The sequence below is a fragment of the Xiphophorus couchianus genome, chromosome 14 (genome assembly GCF_001444195.1).
Source record: "Xiphophorus couchianus chromosome 14, X_couchianus-1.0, whole genome shotgun sequence".
Lineage (NCBI taxonomy): Eukaryota > Metazoa > Chordata > Actinopteri > Cyprinodontiformes > Poeciliidae > Xiphophorus > Xiphophorus couchianus.
The window spans coordinates 2,683,606-2,709,483 of NC_040241.1; the positions used below are offsets into that span (position 1 = coordinate 2,683,606).

Genomic DNA, 25,878 nt, shown 5'->3' on the forward strand with positions numbered 1-25,878 from the left:
CATAATTATCCTAGAAAATACTGAAACTAAATCCACAGCTTTTGCAGATTTTACTAGCCTAAGTAGAAACGCTGCATACAGAGAAAGTCAGATGGTAGTGATGAGCAGAAACACACTCATCAGAAATGATCGTGTTCAAAGTGACGTGAAAAATTCATGAAGCAGGAAAAAGATTTTTTCTGTCAGATTTGTCCACTAATGATTAAACATTTGAACATCAGCTTTTAGCAAAATGCTGGGATGAAAACATCTTCAGCAAAGACATGAGTTGTTTTTTTAACAGCACGGTTTCTACTGTGTGTTAATGCATATTAAGATATATTTGGTTATAGAAACAGTTAGAATATTTCTAAGAAGGAAAGACTGAAATACTCTGAGATTTTGGCTCACATGGCTGTTCATGTCAGTTTGATTTTTTTTTTTCTATTTGTTCACATATATGTTATTATAATATAAACAGAACTCAATCACCATATTATTTTCTCCATGTTGAAGGTTGGGCCGTCTGTTTTAACAGTTACAGCTGATAACACGTAGAGGTGGCTGATATGGACTTAGAATTTTATCAAGATATTTTGTGGTTCTATTGTGGTAATGATAAAAATCATCATGAAAAACTATTTATTGTGTGTGTGTTATTTTTTTATTTAGAATTTTTAGCATTCCTAGTGCCGCAAACACAAATACTGTTCTCAGAAAACATTCCTATTTTAAACTGGCTTCTTCAGGACGCCACGTTTTTCATATCTAATGATATATTACATGTATGTACTTATGTAGTTAGTTATTTCTTTTATTTAATTATTAAATGTTATCATTTATTTTTCTCTCTTTCTTCATCCCAGTTTTTTGGGGCTTTTGTGTGTGTGTGTGTGTGTGTGTGTGTGTGTGTATGTGTATGTGTGTGTTTTTCCTTTAAGCTTCTCATACATCAATTTGTATTTAACTAAAAGTCTGTGTTGTGTTCGTTCTGTTTTTGAAAATAAATTTTAAAAGAGTGTTAAACAGATTTACTGATATTTGTGGAGCAGTTGAGAAAATGGTTAAAAAGATTTACTTCTCCAATAACGCCACTTTTGCTTTTTTTAAGTCAATGATAAATCATGACCAAACATTTTCACGAGTGTTTTTGTCATCCCCCCTAAAACAGGAGTGAACAGTGTAACGTCTGGACCGCGGCAGAGCAGAAACAACTTCCGTCAGGATTGACATCATTCACTCTGACAAAAAGAGATATAATCAGTAAGAGTAAGTTAGTGGTGGTTTCTTACAAAGCCAGCGCAGTGCTCGCAGAACGTTGGCTTCACGTAGGTGGTCTCTGTGAAGGTGTGGATGAAGCCCATCTTGCAGTTCAGCAGAGAACTGGCTTTCAAGAAGAAGTCGATCATCTCCTCTCTGCTGATCTTACCGTCTCTGCGATCGAAGGCAAAAGGACGAGGCAGGCTGTAAGCACACACCAACGCCGCTCACTTTATCGCGCGTGTAACCGGTGGACACTCACTGGTTCTTGTCCAGCTCTCCAAACTTGCTGAGGTAAGGGAAATTGTTCCTGATTGCTTCAAACTCGTCCCTGGAGATGTGGCCGTCGCCATCTGTGTCAAAGTTCTTGAAGACACTCTGGAGGTAAAAATATATATATATATATATAAAATGGAGCATAGCATAAGATTTGTTGAACAGATGCAAGAAAAACCAGAAAAACTGTGTGTGACTAAAATGAAAAAGTAGGTTTATGAAGAGATAATTGTTCAAGAGATAAGATTACCTAAATACAAACAATATTTTACAGAAAATTAAGCCTTCAATTTGTTATTTTTCACAAACTGTGTTTCAAGCTGCCTCTAATCAGTGTGGAATGACATTATTCTGGTTTTTTGAGCGATGGCAGTTTCCTGTCACCCCATCTAGTTCCTGGCTTGTTGGTTGCTAGGCGACTGGACATAGACAGAGGCAATGGTAGGAATAAATCTCAAGACCTGTGTGTATTTCTGAGCCGCTCACTTTTTGTCTCAGCGGTCGATGGGTTAGGGTTAGGACCGCGTCCTTAGAAGGATGAATCTGTCGTCTCATGCCAATACAACTGGAGTCAAGAACTACTTCCTTTCTTACTTCAAAATAAGAGTCATGGGTAAATCCTGCACTTTTATATGCAGAACTCATGATAACAGTGTTATCTTGTTCCACCAAACAATGTCAGCTGCTGACCAGGTTGCTCATTTGATTCTTTTACATCGTATAGAAAATGTTAAAAATCTACGCATGAATCAACATGAGGTTCCACCAGCGAATGCTATGTTATGACAGTCTGCAAACAAAACACTTTAGTTCCCCTCAACGGGAAACTTCAACTTCTTTTTAAGTAGAGTTCCATGGAGAACTATGAGTAGTTGGTACATCTGCACCTTAAATTATTTGAACCCCTTCGCTAATTAGCTTTATTATCCAAACATGCAAGATAGAAGATAGTTTGCAGTGAACAAGGATCATTTAAATATGTCAGTGTAGCGACTATATGAAACATGAAATGTCACTTTCAGCCACTACTGCAGAATCAGATTCCTTTAGTTGGTAAAAAATGTTTTAAATCCCACCAAAGATTTTCAGTAAAGTAGAAAAATTAAATTGATCTCTGGGTTTCTGATGACAAAGGAAGTAAATCAGCCCCAGAGCTTCACTGAACTGCTGCCATGCTTCGCTGTAGGTATGATGATCTACTCTGAGGATTTTAACCTGTGGTTCATTGAGCCCAAAATTGCTTCAATTAAAAGCCTCACAGCTATATCAGAAGGTAACATTGTTCCACATCTTCAGCTTTCCGGCCAACATCAAATAGTCCTTCTGTGAAGGACAAGACCTGATAATAAGTCATCCGTATCGTTGTGGTCCCTGACGGATCCCAGGAGTTAGACCGAGCCCCCAGAGGAAACTCACCTCCACCATCTTCTCTATGTGTTTCTTAATGATCGTCGGGTCAGCATTGGGTTTCACCGACACGGCCCACTCATCAATCATAGTGGGCTTAGTTTCAGGCGCCGGGGCAGGGCTGGAGTTCTGCTGCACAGCGAAGAAGCACAAAGGATCATGGGATTGAGGTTAAACTAAGGAAGAAAGAAGACAGCTTTGACAGAACAAAGTAAAGGTTAACACATCTGTTTTAGGCACTATATATTCTGCTATATATATCCTCAAAACATTCTCCTTCCGTGCCTTAGGATGGATGATCTCCATAAAACAATAACAGCCTTTCACTGCCTTAATAACCCGTTTTAAACTGCAGCATACACCGTTTGATCAACAGCTAAGGTCAAACTGCCCCAGACTTTTTGGACATTATCAAAAAATTCTGTCTTATGGTTATTGAACATGTGGGCCACTCTGTCATGCTCAATCGAGCTGCAAAATATTACAGCAATAACCCAATATTATTATTATTATTATTCATTTTAATAATATGATGCTATGCTAGGCATCATACTCACTCAGCTCAGCATGCTGGGTGCTTGAAACTGTAAGTGAAACTGACAGCAGAACCTACTTTCTGGCTGATTTGGTTGATAGTTGCGACCACTTTGAGAGTGTCGGTGTGGGATTTATAACAAAGCAATAAATACATAAAATGATATGGCAAAAGAAGCATTCCTAGTCGTGATAGAGCACAACATCACAAAACTCCACAATCTTGATTTCCCATGATTGAACCAACTTATTGTGTTTTTCAGTAGGTTTGCACAGGAAATGGTGGCAGCAGCTCACTGTGGTGTCAAAAACCAAACATGTCTCCTTGTTTGGCCTTGATGTGGAGAGCTCTGTGATTTCAGCATGTAGATCAGGAGCGAGTGGTTCTTAAAATATAAGCTAAATATTGGATTCCCTTAGTTGAAATGAAATGAAATGAAATTTGAAATGAAATTTATTCGAACATGATACAAATATAAAAATAAAATAGTGCACAGTAACAAGAAGTGCATAAAAAAGAAGAGGAAATACAGATTTTTTGTTTCAGTTAACATATCATGCTCAAAATGGGGTAGGAAGAAGTGAGAACTTATAAACTCCTACCCCCTAAACACTTGAAACTTTAGAGTCCTACTGTCATTAAAAAAATCAAAATCAAAATCAAAATGGCAGTCAGAAGTAACAGTTACTAATATTTACCCATACATTTTCCTATTTTTTGCTGGTTTGTCTTTCTAAACCCTTACACCAAGTTGTTATCTGCAATACACACCTTATTGCTTTCTGTCACCCATATGTGTATCTATTGAAAATTACCTCCTTGTACTTTCTTTTGAATTGTATTAAGCTATTGCTTTGTTTTAAATCTTCATGTAACTTGTTCCATAACTTTACACCTTTAATTGAAATACAGAAGCTCTTTCTTGTTGTTCTAAAATTGCGGATCTTGAAGTTTGAGTGACCCCTTAAGTTATACCCCCCTTCTCTTTCAGAAAACGTGCTCTGTATGTACTCAGGTAACAACTTTTTAGATACTTTGAACATAAATTGAGCCATTTTAAATTCTACAAGCTCCTCAAATTTGAGAATTCTAGATATTATGAAGAGCGGGTTTGTATGCTCATAATAACCGACATTATGGATGATTCTTTGTGTTCTTTGTGATTTTAGTGTTGCACACATCAACAGCGCAATGATGCATGACGAGCATCTACCCATCTAAGAACTGGAAACCAAGGCTTCAAACTAAACAGGCACTCCAATATCATGTTGGAACAATTTTGCCTGGTGGGATGAGCGTCCTTCACATGAAAAGGTCAAGATTTGGCCTGAGCAACATGAAAGCAGAGATCCATTCTGTCTTGGGTCAACAGTTCCAGTTCCAGTGGTAGTGGTGTCATGGTGAGGCAGATATGTTTTAGCACACTTTGGACATTTTTAGTCCTAACTGAGACAGCCAACAAGAATGTAGTTGCTCACGTCAACATCTGCCTCCCTTTTATCTGTAGCATGAAGAATTACGACAGGTCTAAAGGGAAGGTACGAGCAAAAAGTATCTTACAGCTGACTTGCGTGGTTCTCTCTGTAGAGACATCTGGTAGATCTCCTCCTCAGTGTGGTACTGGTCCAGTGACACCTGCAGAGAAAACATGAGCATGAGGCATGTAGAATTAGATGATGTCACAATTAATATCTGTAAGAACAAACAAAAAAATGTTTCCAAAAACTCTTCAAATATAATTTATCCTGATAGTTTTTAAAAATTATTCTGCCTGAAATGTTTGTCAATTTTTTATTGTATGTCTGGGATTTGAAGCCCATAAAAGCCAGTATGTTAACAGAAGTCCATTGTCTTTCATAAAAAAATATATATATATATAGTACAGACCAAAAGTTTGGACACACCTTCTCATTGAATTCAATGAGAAGGTGTGTCCAAACTTTTGGTCTGTACTGTATACATAATTTCCCTTACATATATTTTTCTTTACACACTATTATCAGTGTTTCTATGTTATGTAAAATTGTTATTACAGTGTTTCTGTTTTTCTTTATTATTATATAATGTTCTGTACATTTTACTACATTCAACTAATTGTGTTAATTCATATATCAAAATGTTCAGCTTCTCCTGAAGATTTCCACTATGACTTTTGCTAAAATTCACTGTTGTACTTTTTGAAATATATTAATTTCTGCTTCTGCTAATTTATGCATTTTTCTATGTTTTACTTTTTCCACTTTTTCAACTATTTCAGGTTTTACACTAACTTCTGCTTCTGCTAATCTGCGCTATATCTTTGGCTAAATTTAGCTCTTTAGCAAAATATTTCTACCATGTATGACTGTAGCTTTCTTCTGCTTTTGTCCCTACTTCTTATGCTATGTTCTGCTGTTTTTTGCATTTTCTGCAGCAATCATTCTGCAGAAATGCATTCTCACGGCTGTTTCACTAGGAACGACACTTTTTCTAGTTTACGGAAGTGTTTAACTGTCGTTAAAAAGAAATATTAAACAAATTTTTGTGAAATATTTTGTGAAATGTTGTCTCTGCTGCCCAAAGTTTGGTCTGTTACCACGGCAACCATAAGCCTGTCATACAGCAACAGTGTTCAGTCAGAGGCCTCCTGAGACCTGATGTAAGACTGACTGCTACCGGAGATTTTTCCTTTCCACTTCATTATCTAAGATACTTAGATGATATGAGTTATGATGAGAACATTTAATATCCCTTTGGGATGAATAAAATATTTTTTAATTGTTATAATAACAAATAAAACTTGTTAGAATGAGTTTTATATCTTGCTATAGCAAGAACGTTTCTGGTTTTATTAAGATGCTGATGTATTTATTGTTTGGCTCTGGCAGTCAAATACTTTTATAATTACTCAACACTGACATTTGACACTGTCAGTAATTCTTGACATGGAGAGAAAGTTTTCAACACACCATGAATTGGGAAACAGTTATGCCATCTTGTGGACAATTACATATTTAGGTTCTTATCTTAAATGAAATCTTAAGGAAAGTTACAGTTGGAAGTGAAGAATTTTTGTCCATAGGAGCAAATGTGTCTGTTTTTGTGAAGAGTCGTAATTTAAAGAACTGAAGTTTAAAATTAAATATCACCTTTGAATTATGCTCATTCAACACTGTCAAAAGGCTAGCAAATTGAAAATAAATCACATGAATTGTTCCTGGGATTAAATATGGCCCCCAGCCTTCAAACTTGAGTTTGTGTCTCTCTTTTTCCTGAACTTTTTTTTTTATAGCTGTTTTTCTTCAGTTTCTACTCTCCGAGCTCCATTCTTCCACGGAAGCACCAGACGCAAGTCATCGTTCATCATTCGAGGGTCAGTCTCAGGTCACATGGTGTCACCTGAACCGGCCTTGTTAGCAGACAAATGGCAGCTGGAGGCGGCAGCTCAAGAAGTTACTTTTACCAAAGGTCTAAGAGAGCAGCAAAAGAAACCCAAACAGATGTTTACAAATCCGAGACAGACTAAACTGAATAAGTTTGCTGCCACCTTTGCAGCTCTTTTTGCTGCCCTCTGCGAGGCAGAGCTGGACCTGGGCGTTTATCACAGCGAGACGCATTGTTCTGTCCAAAATGAAAAACATTCACTGGATCGGCGGGTATGTTGCACACAAAGACGGCTCACCTGTTCACAGTAGGAAGTGTTAAGCAGAGCCTTGTTTAACAGCAGCATCCCTCTGCGCCCTCACACTACGTTACTACAGCAACAGCTGCGTTTATTTCTGGGCAAGGTTACAAATTAAAAGTCACACATACGTTTCCACCACTGGCCCCACAGTTGTTGTGCGGTGAGCTGTTGACTCATTGTCAGGATGTTTCCTGTGTTTTACTGAGGCAGACTGGTTCACCAGGAACGACAAAAGTGCTTTTTTTTCTGGTTCAGTTCTCTGATTTACCTAATTTTATTCTTCCTCAGAGTAAAGGTCAAGAAGGAGTTATTCAGTTATAAAATCCAAGCAATTTTATCTAAATTGCGTGCATACAATAGTTTGCTTTGTCAGAACTTTGACTAGGCAGCTAGCTTGATGTGCTCATTGTCCTGCAGTAAGTCGAATCTCTGAATACTATGAGGAAACTTCTGATGCAGATGTTATTAGTGCTGATGTGAAAGCCTCACCACACATCCTGTCATCCTGCTTCGTTTCTGGAAACTCTTACCGAAACATCCAGAAGCAGCTCCCGACGGTTTGTGGCAAAAAAGTTTGGTTAAAGAGGCTCATGTTTAACGTGGGGATGGTGTCTCCATGGTGATCTGTACTGTTGGTTTTCCGCTGCCGTTTTAAATGTAGGTCAGTTATAGCTGTGGGTTATCTAAAGATGTTGCGCCATTAGATTAGATTGTGATGACAATCTGACACGTTCTATGGGTCGCAGTTCTCTATACTGGCTCATATATCGGTTTTGTTTTCTCCCTTGTTGTTCAGCGTCAGTTAACTTTACCCAACCTTGCAAAAACCTTTCAAAAACCTTAATAAATCTGAATTTATACATTTTACATCAGAGGTATTGCACAGAGAGGGGACGACAAGATTAGACTTCTCACTTGGCTGCTACTAGCAGCCAAGTGAGAAGCAGATAGTGGGGCGTGCTGTGGTGGCGCAGGGGGTTAGCACGCCCCACATTTGGAGGCCTTAGACCCGCGGACGTCGAGGGTTCGACTCCTCCTTCAAAAATGGCGCCGGCTCAGCTGGCTGCCTGCAGACACAGCTCCTGTCGTGTGTGTGTTAATCTGTGTATAAAAAATGAATAAAGTAACTTCTAATGATAAGTACGTTAGCTTGTTGACTGGTTATCAACACTTCAGATTTACTGGGCCACCAGTGTTATTAACGAGGGTCTCATAACACTCAACAAGTCAACCACAATAACAACACTCAAGTTTATGACTTCAGGTGTAATGTAATGTAATGTAATGTCAATATGGTAAACACAATAAAAGTGAAGGCAATCCAGGTTAAAAGCCGCTCCCAAATTAAAATAGCATAAAGCTAACTAAAAAAAACAAAAAGCTTACTCTGTTTGTGAAATCCCCTACAGATGCCATTTAATTTACATTCTGAGGGCAGTACTGAGTAAGATAAGAATAAAAAAAATAGCACATCTAGTACTGCTTCTAATAATACTACTGACATTTGTGGTGGACCACACTTACTCGTAGTTCAATATTCACTGCCATTTATTGTCCTTGCTCCTGATTGGCTGTTAATGTTAGCTACTGTACTACTGATAAGACTGTTTCTACTTTTAATGCATTTTAACATATACTTTACTGTTTCCTAACTCCTGCAAGTAACTTTATTATTCCACTGTATAAAAATGTGATGAATTAGAACAAACATATTTATTCTTCCTTGCTTTGATACCTGCTTGTCTATAAATGGCCATGGTTGTACAAAATTATGATTTTGATGATGTTACAAAATTATTAGTTAGCCAGAGTGAACTGTGTTAGAGTGTTGTTGTTTCATTTGAGTTCAGTGTACTTTAAGTCTGAAGAATAAGCAGATGAATTAAATGCCAATTGTGCTTCACGCAGTTGGCAATAATGTGCAGGTTGATTGGAACATTTAGAAAGACTCTTGCCCAGGGGGATTCCATTATGTACTTTTCTTAAAAGCATTTCTCTTAAAAATTGTGATTTTCCTGTTAATTATGCACAGGGTACCCTGGCTAATAACTAATGAAGTCATTTGTTTTTCTTGGAATTCAGTGTTAATAAATCAAAAGGGTGGCTGAAAGAATGCAACATTTTAGTTGCAACATTTTAGTTTTTAAAAAGACTACAGTCATGCGCTACTTTGTGTTGATCCGCTCATAAAAATGACACAAAACGTTCAGAGTGAGAGATTTTTTTTTTTAAGACCTGTGTCTGCGTACGTTAAAGCATTTAAACCTGCTCCGTCTCCGATGTTTTGACGCAGCGAGAGACTGCAGGGTTTTGAGTTATTTCATCGAATTCCTCTCCATCTTATCGCTGCAAGCCGAGCAGGACTCAACACACATCAAATCCACTGGCTACTGACAAAAGATAATTGAGTATTGACCCCGTCCAGTAAACTCTCCTGACGTCCGCCTCAGATCTAAACCCCATGAGAAAGACGGCGAGGTGACTTCTGTTGTCAGCGGGTGCTGTATAAATAAACCAAATTCCAGCAGCTATCTCACATCAACACTGGCAGCCAGGCTGAGTAATTGATCTCTTGGGATTGTTTAAGCTTCCCTTCCCACATTCAGGAAACATCTGCCAACAATAATGAAACACAAACACAGAAGCAGTAAAGTGGCGGTGCTGAAACAGAAACCCAATGCTTTCATGCTGATCTGCCGGGAGGGCCAAATCTGAAAAGTGGTCTCATACATGGGAAGTAGTAAATACAGCTCGTTGCAAAAGTAATTCAGTTTGTTAAGTTTTTCACATTTTGTCTCATTAAGACCACAACCTTTAATGTGTTTTGTAGGGATTTTATGTGGTAGAGCAGCACACAGTAGCATGTAATTGTAGAAGGAAGTAAGGAGCAGTGGATCCCTGGAGACAGGGAGGTCTCCATTATGTAGGGGGTAGGGGGGTTAATGACCCCTAAAACTCATGAATACTTGGAAGCCCCTCTAAAGATGTCTTTAGCTGCTAATTTTAATTGTTTAAACATAAAATATACCACAATGTGGTTTGATAAGCACAAAGCAAATCTTAGAACTACAGCAGAAGCTAACATCTCCAGAGTTTGAGCTACGCTCTTTGGGGTACAGCCAATCAGAGCCAAGGAAAAGCCCCAACATACAATGATCCACTGAGAACCCCGCCCATACTGGACAGCGACTGGGTGGGAGTCCACTGTAAAGTCTGAAGTTCACTGCTAATTTCCCCCCTTTACTCTCATGCCCCTATATGAAATCTGTTGCAAACAACTGTCTGTAGAAGCCACCTATTTAGAAACGGCCCGTTTCCCCGAGTAACTACTCAACTCAGCTCCACTTGACTAGCCCCGGTTCAGGTCAAACTGCCTTGTCAGTGTGGGTGGGCTTGTCATAAAGCGGCAACAGTGTTTTAATCTTATCACAACTTTGTTGGCCATTGAGGACCGCAAGCGGCTGTCAATCGCATTGCTATGGTGACGCAACCTGACACTCCACCTCTTGGCCAATCGGTGACTGACAATCTTCTCACGACGCGTTTTCAGTGCGACTTGAGACGATAAGAATGCAGATGAAGTAGGTTCTGAAAAAGGGGCCTGCACCACATAACTGTTAGTGGAAAACTGTTATAACCACCTGAGAGCCGAGTGGAGTCCAAATGTAAATCCAATTGAGAATTTAAAAAATATAAAAATCCATCCAATCAGACTCAAGAGATCTGAGGACATCTGCTTGTCACTGATTTCAGATTTCTACCATTTGGTATCAGAAATCCCATTAAAATAAACACTTATGGTTGTAGCATAAAAAAACGTGAAGACATTTTGAATGGCAGTGTTGAAAACCTGAACGTTGGTGGCCATCTTAAAATGCTTAAAACTGTGGCCTGACTGTTATTTAAACTTTAATACGTGACGGAGCGGAGATTGACTGAAAACCTAATGTGTAATATTTGGTTGTGCTCAAACACATTTGCACTCTTGCAAACTGCAAATGGGTTTTGCACACCAGTATATTGCTAGTTGAGTGTCATATTTGACTTGTGTGTTTGTGATCCACAATGCTGTTCAGATTATGTATCTTATAGGTATAAAATCTCATCTGTTATTTATAATGCCTTTTAAAATTTTTCTTCCATTTTGGTACTGAAACACATGGTATATTAGAAATTGGATTTTTCATTTAAAAACTGTTTTAATAAAACCTCTCAATGCAGTTTCTTTTAAATGAACTATATATTTTAATCGCTCTACTTTCAGGGTTTCAGTTTTCAAAAGAAATTATATTCAAAAAAACAGTTCAGCACCAGCTTAGACAGAGAGGAATGGGGTGACTTCTGTATCGTTTGGTGAGCATTTGGTAAACACAAGAATGGATCTACAAGGAGCCGTCACATCTACAAGCACGGGTTTTAAACTGCCGGCCGTTTTGCAACCTGTCTGAGACTTTTATTTCCACCTTCTTTTCATTTGCAGTCTGAGAGTTTTACTGTTCAACACAGAGTGGAACAGAAGCAGAGAGGAAGTTCAGACAGGAAGGAAAACTAGCGTAACGTAATTATGTCCTGAGGAATGTTTGTCCTTTACATCCTAATAGCATTTCAGTCGGTCTTCTTCTGTGGGACGTTTGAAAAATGAGGACAAATGTTAGAAAAGCAGAACATCCACGAAATCAAATACTCCAGAAAACCAGTAATGTTTATCTCAAACACTCTGTCAGGCAACACTTTCTTCTTTAAGCTGACTCAAAGGAGTGGGCACTGACTTAATATTTGCCAGACTTTGCTTTCGTGTCATGATATCTTTCCCTGTGAGCAGTGTTAGTTGTTTCGACTGCATCTCCACCACTTCTATACAGAACACTGTAGGGATGCATGATATCCAGGAGTTAACGCTGATATTGGCCGATATTAGTCATTTCTTTTAACATATCGGTGTCTGTTTGATAAGTAAAACTGGGCCGATAAAAAACAACACCACAGAATTCATTTAATTCGTGTTGCTACTGTTTGTGTTTCTGGCAGTTTTGTTGGTCAACCATATATGGTTTTTGTTTGGTCATGTGATAATGGAGGTGCTTAAATAAAGCACAGAAGCAATGCTGATGGAGTGATATTTTTTTCTGTGTTGAAACTTTATGGAAATATGTAATGTATATAATACATATTGAGTAAATAAATACTAGAATTGCTAATATCAGATATCGATAGTGGACCAAATTTTTATATTGGTGCATTCTTATAAAAAAAAAAGTTAAATCATCACTGACCTAATATTATCTCCACTCCTTGGTTTGGTGATTCACAACACAAAAGTTTCCCAAACCACGTCCCTGATTGCGCCACCACAGGCGGGGTTGGTAAATACACAAAATGAAGATTTTCGAGGTGACCTTGTCAAAGTCACAAAATTCAATTAAAATTCCGTGAAATTACTTTAGTATGCCTAGATTACAATAATAGGTAACTCTATTTTCATGACTTTTTTTCTGTCCTAAATCGTCATCTGAAAATCTAATTCTGTGTTTCCTAAAGTTCTTTTTGTGTGATATTAAAACTTGGATGACAATCTGAAACATTTTAGCGCAAATTAGAAGAAATCTGTAAACGTGTTCATTGGATCTTGGTTTTTCCATCTCTTTTGCTTTGTGAATGAACCAGGAATTAAATACTGGACCAATTAACCCTTGTTCATTTACACTTCTCAGTCCATCTGTTCCAGTCTTTGCTCCATGAGTCCAGGGTTGCCTGTACGCTTGGCAGCCTTCGCCTGGCTACATCCTTAGCCTTCACCAACCTTTGCATCGTGTTCTCCGGTGGTTCTGATCCTACTGCTATATAAATAAAACTTTTTCTTCTTCTTCTACCCTTGAGATGACTTATTGCTAAAACGTTTGTGTTCCGGCTATCTTCACTCACTCTCTCTCGTCGAGTGTGTGCACAGATTTGTCCCATCTGGCTACAACAGAGCGGCTGCCAGAATGGGCGTCACGAACTGGACGCCTGTCACATTGGCATGTTTTTGTCATTCACAGCGTTCTTCCATTCTGTCTAGTCTGACTGCTCCTTTGAGAATGGTTCTGTTGTTAGCACGCCAACTTATATTTCTACAGGTTGTACCCAGAGCCCCTGAACTCACGGTGAGCAGGTTGAGCAGGTCGGAGTTGGACTCGACGTTCGGCGGAGTGGTCTGGATCAGGGTCAGCTCCTGCAGGATGGCGTAGAGCTGCTGGGTTTTGGCCAGGTTCACACGCGTCTTCTCCTTGTCGGCCCAGTCCGGCAGCGCCACGTGCACGGCTATCAGGTCCTTCAGGTGCACGCCGAGGATGGGGAAGCGGAAGCCCGAGCACTCGGAGAAGCGTTTGCGGTACTGGCTGTAGTTTCCGCATGACGTCACCAGTTCGATGAGGTTGTTAAAAACCTGCAGGTGAGCAAAGGAAGGGTTGAGTTTTAGAGTCTGGTTTATGAGACTCCCAAATGTTTAGCAAAACTGTAACTCCAGATGGACTCATGTAAGAGTAGAAACTGTGCATCCGCCCAACTGTTCTGATCAACACTCTAGTCATGTGGTTCAAATTCATAGTTCTAAAAAGACACAGCGTGGGCGTAATGGGCACCGACAAGCAGCTCTGCAACTCTCACAGAAGAGAGGTGGGCTGCCGACTCAAGATTCAACATTCCGCCTTAGCTATGTGGACCGATGCGCTGAACACTGCGGACTGGTGTGGCCGGTGTTCGAAAGCGAACACCAGACACGGAGTTGGGCGACAGCGTAGAGGGCAGGGGTCACTGCTGCACCTTGTTGGTCTCGGCGCTGATGTGGCTCTGGGTGTCTTTGAGGCGGGAGATGGAGCTGTTGCTGAGGCCGCCCACCACCGCCATCAGGGTGTTGAAGTTCTGCAGCTGGAGCAGTTTCTGCCATGGAGAAGAGAAGAACAGATAATACAACATGTTTATGTAAGCTGTCTTAAAGACAACGCCTTTTTGGACTGTGTGCAGGTTACATCGGACAAAACTTTTTCCCCGTTTTAAGAAGGTTACCAAAGTTATTCCTGTTTGCTGAAGGAGAGGAACTTTGTTACTTTCTTAAGGGATAAATTTACTTTTAAAATGTACGCCTTAAGTCAAATCTTCTCAGCATCTTCCCAAAGCTTGTAACAACAGTTTGCTAGAATTCTGGTCTTTTCTTCCTGACACCACTTGCCTAACTTGGTCACATTTGTAAGTTTAAAGTGAACACTCGCCTATTTGCAGTTCACTTATCACAGACTTTGCTTCTGTGGACTATTCTAGTAAATTTAACTCCAAATTATCCACAGAAAATTTGCTTATTTGTGAATTTTCTTCATAGAGCATATGAAAAATATTTAGGGGTGCACCGATTGCAGTTTTGTTCCCTGATACCAATTTTTTTTTGTCTCAAATTTTGATAAATGTTGTAACAAAGTCATTAACCACAGCTGAAACATAACACAAATACCACACGGCCAACTTCCTCCGCTCGCCTTCCTTAAGCAAACGATATCAAGATGGAAATAAATGTCAGTTTTTAATATCAGTTTTATTAATCAAACCAATACTGATATGCTAAAAAATGACTAATATTGGCCGATACAGATGTTAGTGCCAAAAATATCATTCATCCCCAAATATAATGTAATGTAATACCAAGGAAAATAAGGCACCACCAACAGAAAACAACTATGACATATAACCATCATTAGCTGTGTTTCCATTCCAAATGGAATATTATTATTATTTTTTATTATTAAATCTTTATTCATTTCATTCAATACAAAAAAAAAAATTTAATACAAAGAAAAAAAATAAAATAATTTAAAAATGAAATGAAAGGTAGCAGAAAGAAGAAAATAATCTTATAATATCTGCCCCTTTTTCTCAACTATGGATCAAAACAACAAAAAACAAACAAACAAAAGAAAAAAAAACAAAAAACTAAAATTTTAGAAAAAAAAAAAAAAAACTAAAAATATTCTCACACAGATGCAAAGCAGCTATTTGGTTACTACTGACGCTCACTCCTAATTCTCCTTCTGCAGCTTGTGCATGTGAACTCAGGTCAGTCAGTTCTTGACCACACTGCTGGCCGAGGCTTTTGAAAACTAAAACTACATCCATTCATTATCCGAGCTTTTGTTTTAATAACTTGTGTTTTGGATGTTCTATGTGGGGAGTAATAGAGTAAGTCAGAGTAAGTCAGAATTAATGTCGATGCATGGAGGATTATCCCATGTTCTGTTTTTTCCTGTGTAAAGGTCTCAGCTATGTTTTTGTGAAAATAAGTCTTGTGCAAGCAGTGATAAAACTGAAGCTCAAGCTGCTTTTGAATGCATTCTGCAACCTTAAAGCTGATGACATTTCTGCAGCTTCCCCCAGTATGCACTGGTTGTGTCCTATTACAGCCTCCTATAGGGCGCCCATCTCCAATTCCTCATATTCTCCTTCTTCATTGCAAACCAGCATCATTAGTCCACCTGCTGCTTTCTTCCAATTTATTTCCCTTAATGCTCTGTGGGAATTTGCCCTTCTGCCTTTGTCGATGAAGACGACGCGTCTCCCTGCTCCTCGCCCCGCTCTGCTTCGCTGTACGTCCGTTTCCACGGCCCTCATGTCGGATCCAGATAGAACCGGCGCTCTGCCCGGGCGCCGCTCGGCGGATCGATCCCCGAGGGTGTGTGAGCTGGATCAAATGGTCCCCTGCGGCAGGCCTCCCACGCAGCAGCGACCCCATTGATTTCCAGTGAGATGCCAGCAGGATGAAGGGCAGCGTGAAGCCCCGCAGAGGGCTGTTCATTAAGAGATAGCCCAACTTTAGCACACAGAGGAGAGGCATTCATCGAAACGGATTCATGTTCTGCTGTGCGTCTGAGCTGGATGTGTCATTCTCTAATAAATCCATTTAAACCCGCACCGCCTTCTCCTGAAAGGACCCGGCAGGACAACTTGATCTACAGATTGATAAGCTGCAGCTGCTACAGGGCTTTACAAAATGATACATTTTATTTGAGGTTTTTCACATTTTTGAACCATGTTAGAATCACAAATGTATGTGTATTTTATTGAGACAGATGACAGCTTAATTTTGATGTAAAAGATGTTTTGATATGCAGCTCTGGAAAAAATTAAGAGACCACTGAAAATGATCAGTTTCTCTGATTTTACTTTCAATCTAATAAAAGGGGAAATCCAAACATTGTGGTACTTCACAGGTCTTGTTGGGAAAAGGATCAAGCCTTTTAATCCTGTGGCATGTCAGCGTGCTAAAACGTAAAGCGGCACACTAATAGTATTCTACTGAAAGCTAAGCTCAGCTGCAGCTGCCGTGCTCTCTTAATGATGACTACTGATGAGGAGTCAGCAGATCAAAGTTATTCCAACTAATCCTGGAGAGAAAAGTCCGTCAAAACCGACATGGGCCGGCGCGTTGCCACCAGAACAAAATGTCACCAAAACCAATTCCAGCTCTTCTCTGAACCACGGCGGCGGATTGAGCAGTCAAACTCCTTTGCTCTCCGAAAGGTCAGAGAAAAGAAAATGTCACCCGTGATGAGCAGAAAATAGTTTCTGTCTCTCCAGCAGCTCTGGTCAATACCAGCATCTGTCCTCTCTCTGCTCCGCAGAGACACGGCTTCATGAAACACCAGAAACGAGACGGCCGACTCATAATCAATGTGACTGAAACACTAAGGAGGGCTCTGCTGGACTCCCTTGACAAGAGCCCTAGGTAGGCAGCGATGTGTTCTGACAGAGAGACGTAAGGGACCCCGCTGAGAGCCGGCGGAATAAACCACGGCCGACTGCTGTCTGTTCTGTAGATACAGAGGAGATCAAACCCAGGGTGCAGAGTGGAGGGAGAGCTTTCATAACGACAGAAACAATCCACAAGCCTCGCTTTCGGTAAGTAACGATGCGTCCTCGGCGCGCTGCAGCCTATTAAGATGGAAATTCATCTGCGCTTTCTCTGCTCCACCAAGGTTTCATCCTCACAGTGGAGATGAAGAAGATTGTCACATAGAGAGGAGGGGGAAAAAAATGACAACCCATCTGGCACACTGCAGCAAATGATGAGATCAAGCAGAAAGGAAAGCAATTACAGTAAAACCCAGGATGCCACTTACAGGGAGATTTCTTCAGTGAGAGGACGACAGTCTAAAGAAATCCGGTCAGCTACAAATGAGGTTTTATTGGGATTTGGGATTGTTTTAAGATCAGGGATGGAGGAACTTTGTACTGTAGTTCCATACCTGAGTAAATTCCTACAGTCAATGAGTGTGGGAATCAATAAGGATCACCAAAGTTTACAATTTGCTGTCCGGGTGGTTTTTGAGCAAGATGTTAACGTGTGAAATGTATGAACGAGATGTTTATGGTTTAAAAATAAAATCTCAGATGTTTTAAATACCAAATCCCATTTCAAGCATTTTTTCTCCTTCCTTCTTTTCTTTTCTTTTTTGTTTTTAGAATAAACTATACATGAGAACAATTTGCTTTTATTTCAATCAATCCTCCTAAGAGTTGACCGGAATTCAAAGTTCAACTAAAGACAAGCTATAAAACATTCTAAAACAAGATGGTGGGCCCAGGGGAGATGACGTCACTCAACCCAAGAAATCAAAACTTCATAAACAGACAATTCACTCAGCCAACAACCAAATTAAACAAAAACAAGCCATAAAACAGGTGAATAGCAGCTGAATCTAAAGGCAATTAGAACAAATAAACTGTTGCTTAGAATTGGCATGTCTTGGTTTCTGGTGCCCCAACAGGACAAAGACGAGAAGTAAACTAAAATTTTTTAATTTTTCAGAAATGTTATCTCTAGTCCAAACCAGAAATCCTGAACACATATTTATATGTGTTCATATGAGAATGGTCTAGTCAAATCCAGTCTAAACCTAATCGAAAATCTGTGACAAGACTTAAATATACAGTTGAAACCAGAAGTTCAGTTTAATTCTTCGTGTGTGAATTTCAATCAGACCAAACTTCTCTGATTTCAGGTCAGTTAAAATTGCCAAAATTATTTCTATTTGCTAAATGCCAGAATACTGAGAATATGTTATTACATTTTTCAAAATCATAAGTTTTTGTATATATGCTGTTGATTCTATATACATCCATACAAAAAAAAATCCCCGCACCATGATGCTGCCACTTCCATAACTTACATTTGAGATGGTAAAAGCATCGCGGTTTTCCTCCAGATGTATTGCAGGTCATTACGCTCAAACAACTCCACTTTGGTTTTAGTTTTAGCGCACAATGGATTCAAAAGTATTCACATCCTATGTAATTTCATGTTTGAATAAATCCTTTTTTTTGTTTTTGTTCATGCAGTAATAAAAAAAACCAAACACCCCAATCCTCTCTGCTCCTGTATTATTCTAGAAGGATTACTGGTGTCATGAGATGGATACCGCCTAACCTTAATATGCAAATGCCTACTGGCTCCTACAGAGAACGGCATGCTGGGAAACTCCCTGGTGTTGGGTTCCTCTGCAGGAGCGGGGTTGTGGTAAGAGCAAAACTGAATTAGAAATAAACGGTAATATTTCTCACACATTTGAATCTTCACCAAGAGAGCAATATGCAATTTATTTTCAAATAAAGGAGTAGATAATTGTTCAGTCGGTATGAAACATTAGCAAATATCATCTAATTATGTTTTGCTAGAACAGAATTATGTCCTGCTTCAGATCAAATGTATGCAGTGAGCAACAGGAGGAACCACAGACCTGGCGCCTCATCCACAGTATGCTGTTTTCCTGCACATACTTTTATCAGACTTTTGGGGGGGAAAAATACATTTCATCATCTTTTTCTAAAGGTAATTTTATTTACTTGAGGCAAATTTAAATGCAATTAGGTAAATGCGCTCCATCACACGAGCCAGCTATCCTTTAATCTACAAGATACAAGGTTTTTCCTCCCGTACTAAAGCGCTCTCAGAGGAGACGTTTAAACGCTTAGATTTATTATGTTTTTTCTTTTTGTTTCTTTTTTGCAGTTACACTGATGCTATCCGGTGGGAAATCAGAGGCTTATTGGTGCGCGCCTCAGCTCTGTTTCACGTTTTCCGAAACAGTTTTTTGTTTTGCCGTGGCTCCGGGCGACGCGACTCTCCGCGTAACTTCCTGGAAGCGGATAGCCAGCGAGCCGGGAGGTGGGGGGGGGGACTAACCTGCGCCACCCTGATGAAATGGGAGACGACAGCTGCTCTCTGCTGGGCGGTGGGCTTGCTGAGCACCATGAGCTGGATCCACTGGGAGACACTGTTGAAGAGCGTGATGAAGCGCTCCAGGATGGGGTTGTCCACCGTGCAGCCGTGCATCACGAAGCTGTGGTAGTCCTGAAACTGAGCAAAGAGGCAGGATGTCACTGAAAATGTTCCGCGGCGAGGAGAGAGCCAAACGATGAAGCAAAGCAAAACCAATTGATGTCAAACACAGCATAACTGATATGTATGTTATAAAAAAAATTTGCATGAGAATGTTCAAATGACACATTTTCTAACCACACTTTTTCCTCCCACTTAACTTTCTATAAATATGCTTGGATACAGAATTCTGTCAACATCCAGCTTTTCCAGCAATAACATTCTGTGGCTTCTGCTCGCCAGCTGCGTTTCCATCGACCTTATTGCGCAAATCTGACATATTTGGAAATGAGGTTGCTTCTACAAAACTTGCGGGAAATTTCAGGAAAATTTTGTATTTTTCAATAAAAAGTTTTGGTACAAGGACAAAGTGCTTCTGGTTTATTTCTCAAAACTACAACAGAAACACTTTTTTCGCATCACAAGAGTCACATGATCAACAACCGGATGTTGCCACTGGTGCAAACCACGAAGAAGAAGACGACAGGAAGTAGTTGGAGGATGATGACGCGGCGTGGGTTTTAATGACTCATTGCATGAACAAACTGATTCATGTGAGATATAAATTGCGTTTCTTACAATGACAGAATATTGAAAGTCACCTTTGCAGGTGTTTTGAGTTAATTACCTGATTAGCGTGTGACATCATGAGTTTCTAATATTTCCCTTTTTCACAATAATCAAACTCAAGGGTGTAAAATATAATTTACTTTGGTTTGGTTGGTACGGATAGTTTTTTGTTTTGTATTTACACATGACATCTTTGTTTATGAGCTTCAATATTAAAATTTGATTTAAAAAAGCAAACTAAATCATTAAGGGAGTACATACTTATTCTATACACTGTTTAGAGCTGGATTGCATTGAAATGAATCTGATTGGTTGGAATTGAATTTGCTTCCAATGCGATTCTCTATGATGAGATGTGATTTTAGTACGGCTTCTATAAGTAAGCATCTCATCTCCTCTTGTCTTCCAGAAATGCGGCCAAAAAAAAAGAAAAAGAAATCAAAGTTCTATAAAATTAACTAAAAATACACACAGCGCTATGAAAGCTGACATCAGTCTTTATTGCTTAGTAACCACGGTTAACCTGTGGCACTGATCTAAGAGCTGTGAACAAGTTGACTCTGAAGCACTAACCAGAATCTTGCAGAAGGATTTGTACTCCAGGAAGGTCAGGTGCTCTGCCAGCTCAGATGAATCAAGGTGGTCGAACAGCAGAGACATTTTCCTCTTTTTAGACACAGATGGGACACGCTGAGTCACCTGCCGCTTCCATTTATACGACGGCCTGCGAGCAGAGACACGGAACAGATCATTATTCTTTATAGATGTTATTTTCGAACAGCGTCATAAAAGTCATGAGGACCCAGGTTTATAGCCACCGGAAAATGTGACATTACCGGCTCCCCCGGAAAGCCACAGAGATCCAGCTTTCATTGGAGAATTTAGTTTTTTTTTTTTTTCAACCTCCAAAAATCAGCTACATATTTTTTAAATAGAGGTTAAAATGGATTCATACTTGAGTTTATCGTTAAAGGAGCGAAACAAGTCGCTGACCCTTCACAACTCAGCAATGTCAATTAAACACAATGCTGACACTGTGGAGACAGACCCCCAGCTCACTCACACGCTGTCCAGGTCGATGAGCTGACTCTGCCTCTCGTTGCCTCCGGTGGTCAGGAGGTCTTTAAAGTCTTTGATCTGCTCCTCCAGCTCGGGGTTCAGATTGAACTCGGCAGGGAACTCAGAGATCCAGTACCTGGAAGAAAGGCCGCAGGAAGAACAGCAGACGGGTGAAGTACTGGACGCTGAAAATAGTCTGGGTTTGTGCAGCTTGAAATGTTTCATAAATCTATCTTTCTGGATCGGTACTTTTGCTGCGAGGTGAAAATAGAAAAGTTCGCCACAGTACGGGAGCCTGTGTTAAATTTAACATGGAGCGTGTTGCGGAAGTGTTCACAATCCATTTTTCACATTAAAACCACTGATTAGTGTAAAAATTGTCAACTGGAAGAAACATGATAAAAAAACAGAGGCTGGGCTGGCACTTCTTACTGAGAAGTTAATTGTGCTAACGCTAAAGCACTACGCTGACATAAGTGGTAGCTAATGCTAAAACATTACACCAACATGATATTTAGTGGAAGCTACTGCTAAAGTGCTACACAGCTCAGCAATTTCAACACAGTATATATTTAGCGGATGCTAATGCTAAAGTGATAGAACAACCCTGCATTTAAAGGATGCTAAAACGTGCTAATACAGTGTTTACTGGAAGCTAATACTAAAGCAATGAAACAACATGGTCTTCAGCGGAAGCTAATGCTAAGGCGCTAACTTCAATTCATCTTATATATGCCTTTGAAAGACTACAACCCTCATGCACCAATTTAATTTTGACATTATAATTTACACTTTCAATAATATCCTTAGATATTGTATTTATGCTTATACTGTCTTCTCTCTAGTCTGTGTTTTATTTTATTCCTGTATGTTTTATGTTTAAAATAAAGTTGGTAGCAAAAACTCAGAAAATGTGAGAAGAGGAAATAGAAGTGCAACATAAACAGAATATAAATGTCTAACTACTTAAAAAATTGTTAACGGTCAGTACCAAAAACGTCAACGCAGATGTCCAATAGTGCTTTAGGATTTGTCCAGAAAAAATCATTTAGGGGAAGCTAAGTGTGCTAAGCATTTTCAAAGTTAGCAAAAGCACTAAACAACAAAATAGCTCTGCTATTAGCGAATTAGGGGATTGGTAGAAATGTGCACACCACAGTAAAAAAAAATTACAAATAAAAATCTGAAATGTGTGGAGTGCTGTTTCAGTTAGTCTTTTTTACTCCTTCTAAAGTTTCCCAAATATTCCTTATTGATTCTATTGATCAATGCTCAATGCATCCAGAGAGCAGAAAACAGAAAAAACTGAATATTTTTTGTTTTAATAGTTCTTACACAGAAATCAGAATCTGCAAAAAAATAAAATAAAATAACATCAGTAGATTAGAAATGTATCAATTCTGTGATTGGAGATCGGACCTTTAATCTCTAATCAGTTAGAATATTTGTGTTGATCTTCAATAAAATCCCTCCACCGTTCTGCTTGTCTTTTACATAATCGCTCTAAAATGCATCGTTGTTTATACTTGTAACATGACAAAGTATGTAAAAGTTCAAAGGGTGTGAATATGTGAACAAAGAAGAACACTGAGATGGAAATGAGAACGAGGAGGCTAATTAAAGAACGAGAGTGAGAAGAAAGACTAAACGATGACAGCTTTGACAGATGAGACAAAAGAAAAGACAACACGAGATCATTATCAGGCAGCGAGGAGAGATCATTACTTGACAAGGTGGCATATTCTCGTTCGACGTTCCTCGGTGCAGCTCTCCTCTCGGGATCTTGTTAAGTTAAGGTGTAAAAATCTGTTTCGGGTTAAATACACAAGGACAGAAGAAACTAAGACTTTTAGTTGAACGTATGTTTGAATCCCAAAATGAGGTTTGCAATTAACAGCTCTGTGTATTCGTAGGCAAACACCAGAAGGGAAAGCATGAAATGTATGCAGATGTCAAAGGATACTGGAGCACGAGCTTCCTGGCCATGTCGGTGGAAGGGATGTACCAGGGATGCATCATGAGGAACATCCGGACCAGGGAAGCATCCTTCAAAGTGCCTTTCTCATCTACAAAAACAAATCAGGTTTAGTCAGTGTGCCGGCTTCCACCAGCCTGTACTTACTGCCACTAAAAGCCACATAAGTCATTTTTTTTCTGATGAGGTGAACGACGAACCGAAGGCTTGGATGCAGGCCTCCACCAGCTCGTCCACTGAGGCAGCCTGCTCTGAGAGAATGGACTCCATGGTTCCCTCCAGTCTCTGTGTTCACCTTGCTTCCTCCAGTCTGGTTGCAATCTTGTGGCGCTCACTGAGAGGAGAGGATCAGAAAGTGAGCGAAAGACTCGGTCCGTTTGACGTCAACACAAAACAGAAAACACCTTTCCATCAGCTGTGACTGGAATAGTTCAAAGTGTGACTTCCACTTCCTCTAAGGAGTTTAAAAAAGGGCGTAAATGTCTGGCTAACTTTGGGTTTTAAATGATTTAGTTGCTTCAGAACATGAGCTGACGTGTGGTAGACGATATTGTGTTTTAAGGTTGAAAAGCAGCTTTACTTCAGTGTCCAAACAGAGCAAAAAGGGGACAGTGGCTGATTTTCATGCCTCTGTGACGGTAGACAAGAGCGGCTTCACATGCAAGTATCGACCAATCTGCCGAAATTACGGAAACCACGACTGATCGATCGATGCATCCTAACTTTTAGTCCATGTTGACAGTGACACTGATTATGAGCCAATACAAACATCACCTACTTAAGAAGTGCTTACTCTGCGTTTTTGCTTGAAAATGACAATAACGGTCAACAAATGTTGCATCATGATAACTGCAACAGTCAATTTAGAACATCATTTCAGGAGAGTAAGAATTTGATTCTTCTTTGTTTGCTTTAAATAAAAGCTAGGAGATTACGTTATGCCTATTACATTACACAGAGTGTTTAAGATCATAGTGATTGAAGTTAACCTAGATTTTCATTTTCATCATGAAGACATCCTCACTCGTCTGCCTGAACTCCAACATGCTGGCTCAGGTGTGGCCTGTGAAGATGGTGGATAGATAATCGGTACATGTCGAGGTCTACAGACTACTGCTCTCAAGCCGTCCGTTGCGGCTGCGGTGCAATTCAATTCCAAAATATTGCACACACCGATAACGCAATTATGATTGCAGTAAATAGATTGAGCAGCTTTAATAAATATGCAATGAATCTCTTTACATAACCACATTACGCACATGCATTCATTTTGAATGAGATATTTTGATATGAGGCAACAGTCTAAGCCATTCTTCCATGCAGTTCTGCAATCAAGACGCGTCATCAGCCCTTTAAAATACCAGCATAGCTTTAAGTTTTCTAAATAAATGGCATAAAATCCATTAAAATACAGTGTTTATATTAGTAATCTTTTCTGTTGACATAAAAATGTTGTCAGTCTGCGATGAAGCATAAGAGGATTAGAAGACAATTTATGAACATGCCTCTGTAACTCAGGCAACTTAAGCTTGGGGGTTTTTTTTCCTGCTACTGTGGAGGATCATGGGGAAGAAAACGCTGGCGGACCCACATAGAGCCTCACACTGAGGGAGGTTTGGCTGTGGATGGCCCTTCAGTAAAGCTAATCACTCTTACACGCATTGTACCAAGCACATAGCAGGTCATCATCTCCTCTGTGAAAAGAGTAAATATTACCTCACTTCTCATGCCACTTTGTCTTCGCCCATCTTGACTGATGTCTGTTTGCGTCAACTGTAATCTGGGTAACTGTTTAGCCACAGAGCACAGTGCCATGAGCTTTTTGACATTCTGTCTCCTAACACACGCACACACAGAAATCTTCAATTTATTTTGGGAATTTAGGGGAGTTTTCACACCTGATGGTCCGGTAGACTCACATCCATTGGGGACCAAAATTGTAACGTTTGTTACATTTTCAGCTGTTTTGGTTTCCTTTTAAGCTGGACTGTGTCAAATGAACCAAACTCCTTGAAAAACTTGATCCTCCACCCCTTTTTAGTTTAGTAGCTCTAGAGGACTGTGGCTCTGCTGGCAGGCCGATATAAGAGGCTGACGATATCTATTGTTATGAAATATCAAATGAAACAATGCAGCTACAAAACTGTACAAAAGAACATGTGCTTACACAAGTTGACTGACTTTATGACTGAACTTTGGATACAGACATGACAAGCTATGTGCAAGGCTGATAGAAAACCACAGCACAATCAGCAGGAAACCAACATTCAGTCTGCGGACGTGGAACTAAACTGATATCAAGGTCTTACCAAGATGCCTAAAAAAAGAAATGCCTGCTGCATTTTTTTTTGTTCTCAATTCCTCAACATGCTTGGCGGAGTAAAATTCACCTCCTGTCTTTGATACAGTCCGCTGGCACAGAGCGATACGAGAGAAACCCCTTGGGCTCGTTTTCTGTAAAAGTGACAAAGTTTAGCAACAAAGCCACCAACACCACGCCCCTGTGGCCGCAACTCTTAACGGACGAGGCTCGTCGACGGCGAGGCTCGGTGAGCGTGAGAAGGGCGTGACAAGTGTGTGTACATATCAATTGTGCCTGACACAATGAAGGCTTTCACTGCACTGCCTCTGCCACAGCACGGTGGGTGGACACGCTCAATTACAGGCCTCCGCAAGCTGCTGTGGCCGCGCTCGTGTGCGTGGGGACTCTTGGGGGAGAAAAAGAGGGAAGTGCGACCTGAAAGCTTCAGCGT

General features: G+C 39.9%; 1 protein-coding gene across 3 annotated transcripts in view; it reads right to left on the minus strand.

Annotated features, from left to right (window-relative positions):
- Positions 1–25,878, minus strand: part of LOC114157439 (RAS guanyl-releasing protein 2) — a 60,388-nt gene that overhangs the window by 20,953 nt on the left and 13,557 nt on the right. For 2 of the 3 annotated variants that reach the window (XM_028038404.1, XM_028038405.1), the window contains exons 2-13: positions 23,326–23,459; positions 23,114–23,216; positions 22,876–22,932; positions 21,155–21,286; positions 20,665–20,815; positions 19,327–19,500; positions 13,923–14,039; positions 13,264–13,545; positions 5,018–5,092; positions 2,932–3,054; positions 1,502–1,617; positions 1,272–1,413 (exon numbers count right to left, since the gene is read on the minus strand). In XM_028038404.1, coding sequence (XP_027894205.1) covers positions 1,272–1,413; positions 1,502–1,617; positions 2,932–3,054; positions 5,018–5,092; positions 13,264–13,545; positions 13,923–14,039; positions 19,327–19,500; positions 20,665–20,815; positions 21,155–21,286; positions 22,876–22,932; positions 23,114–23,216; positions 23,326–23,395 — 1,542 coding nt within the window. In that variant the 5' untranslated portion in view covers positions 23,396–23,459. The remainder of the gene's footprint in view (positions 1–1,271; positions 1,414–1,501; positions 1,618–2,931; positions 3,055–5,017; positions 5,093–13,263; positions 13,546–13,922; positions 14,040–19,326; positions 19,501–20,664; positions 20,816–21,154; positions 21,287–22,875; positions 22,933–23,113; positions 23,217–23,325; positions 23,460–25,878) is intronic. The other variant, XM_028038407.1, reaches the window with a different exon arrangement.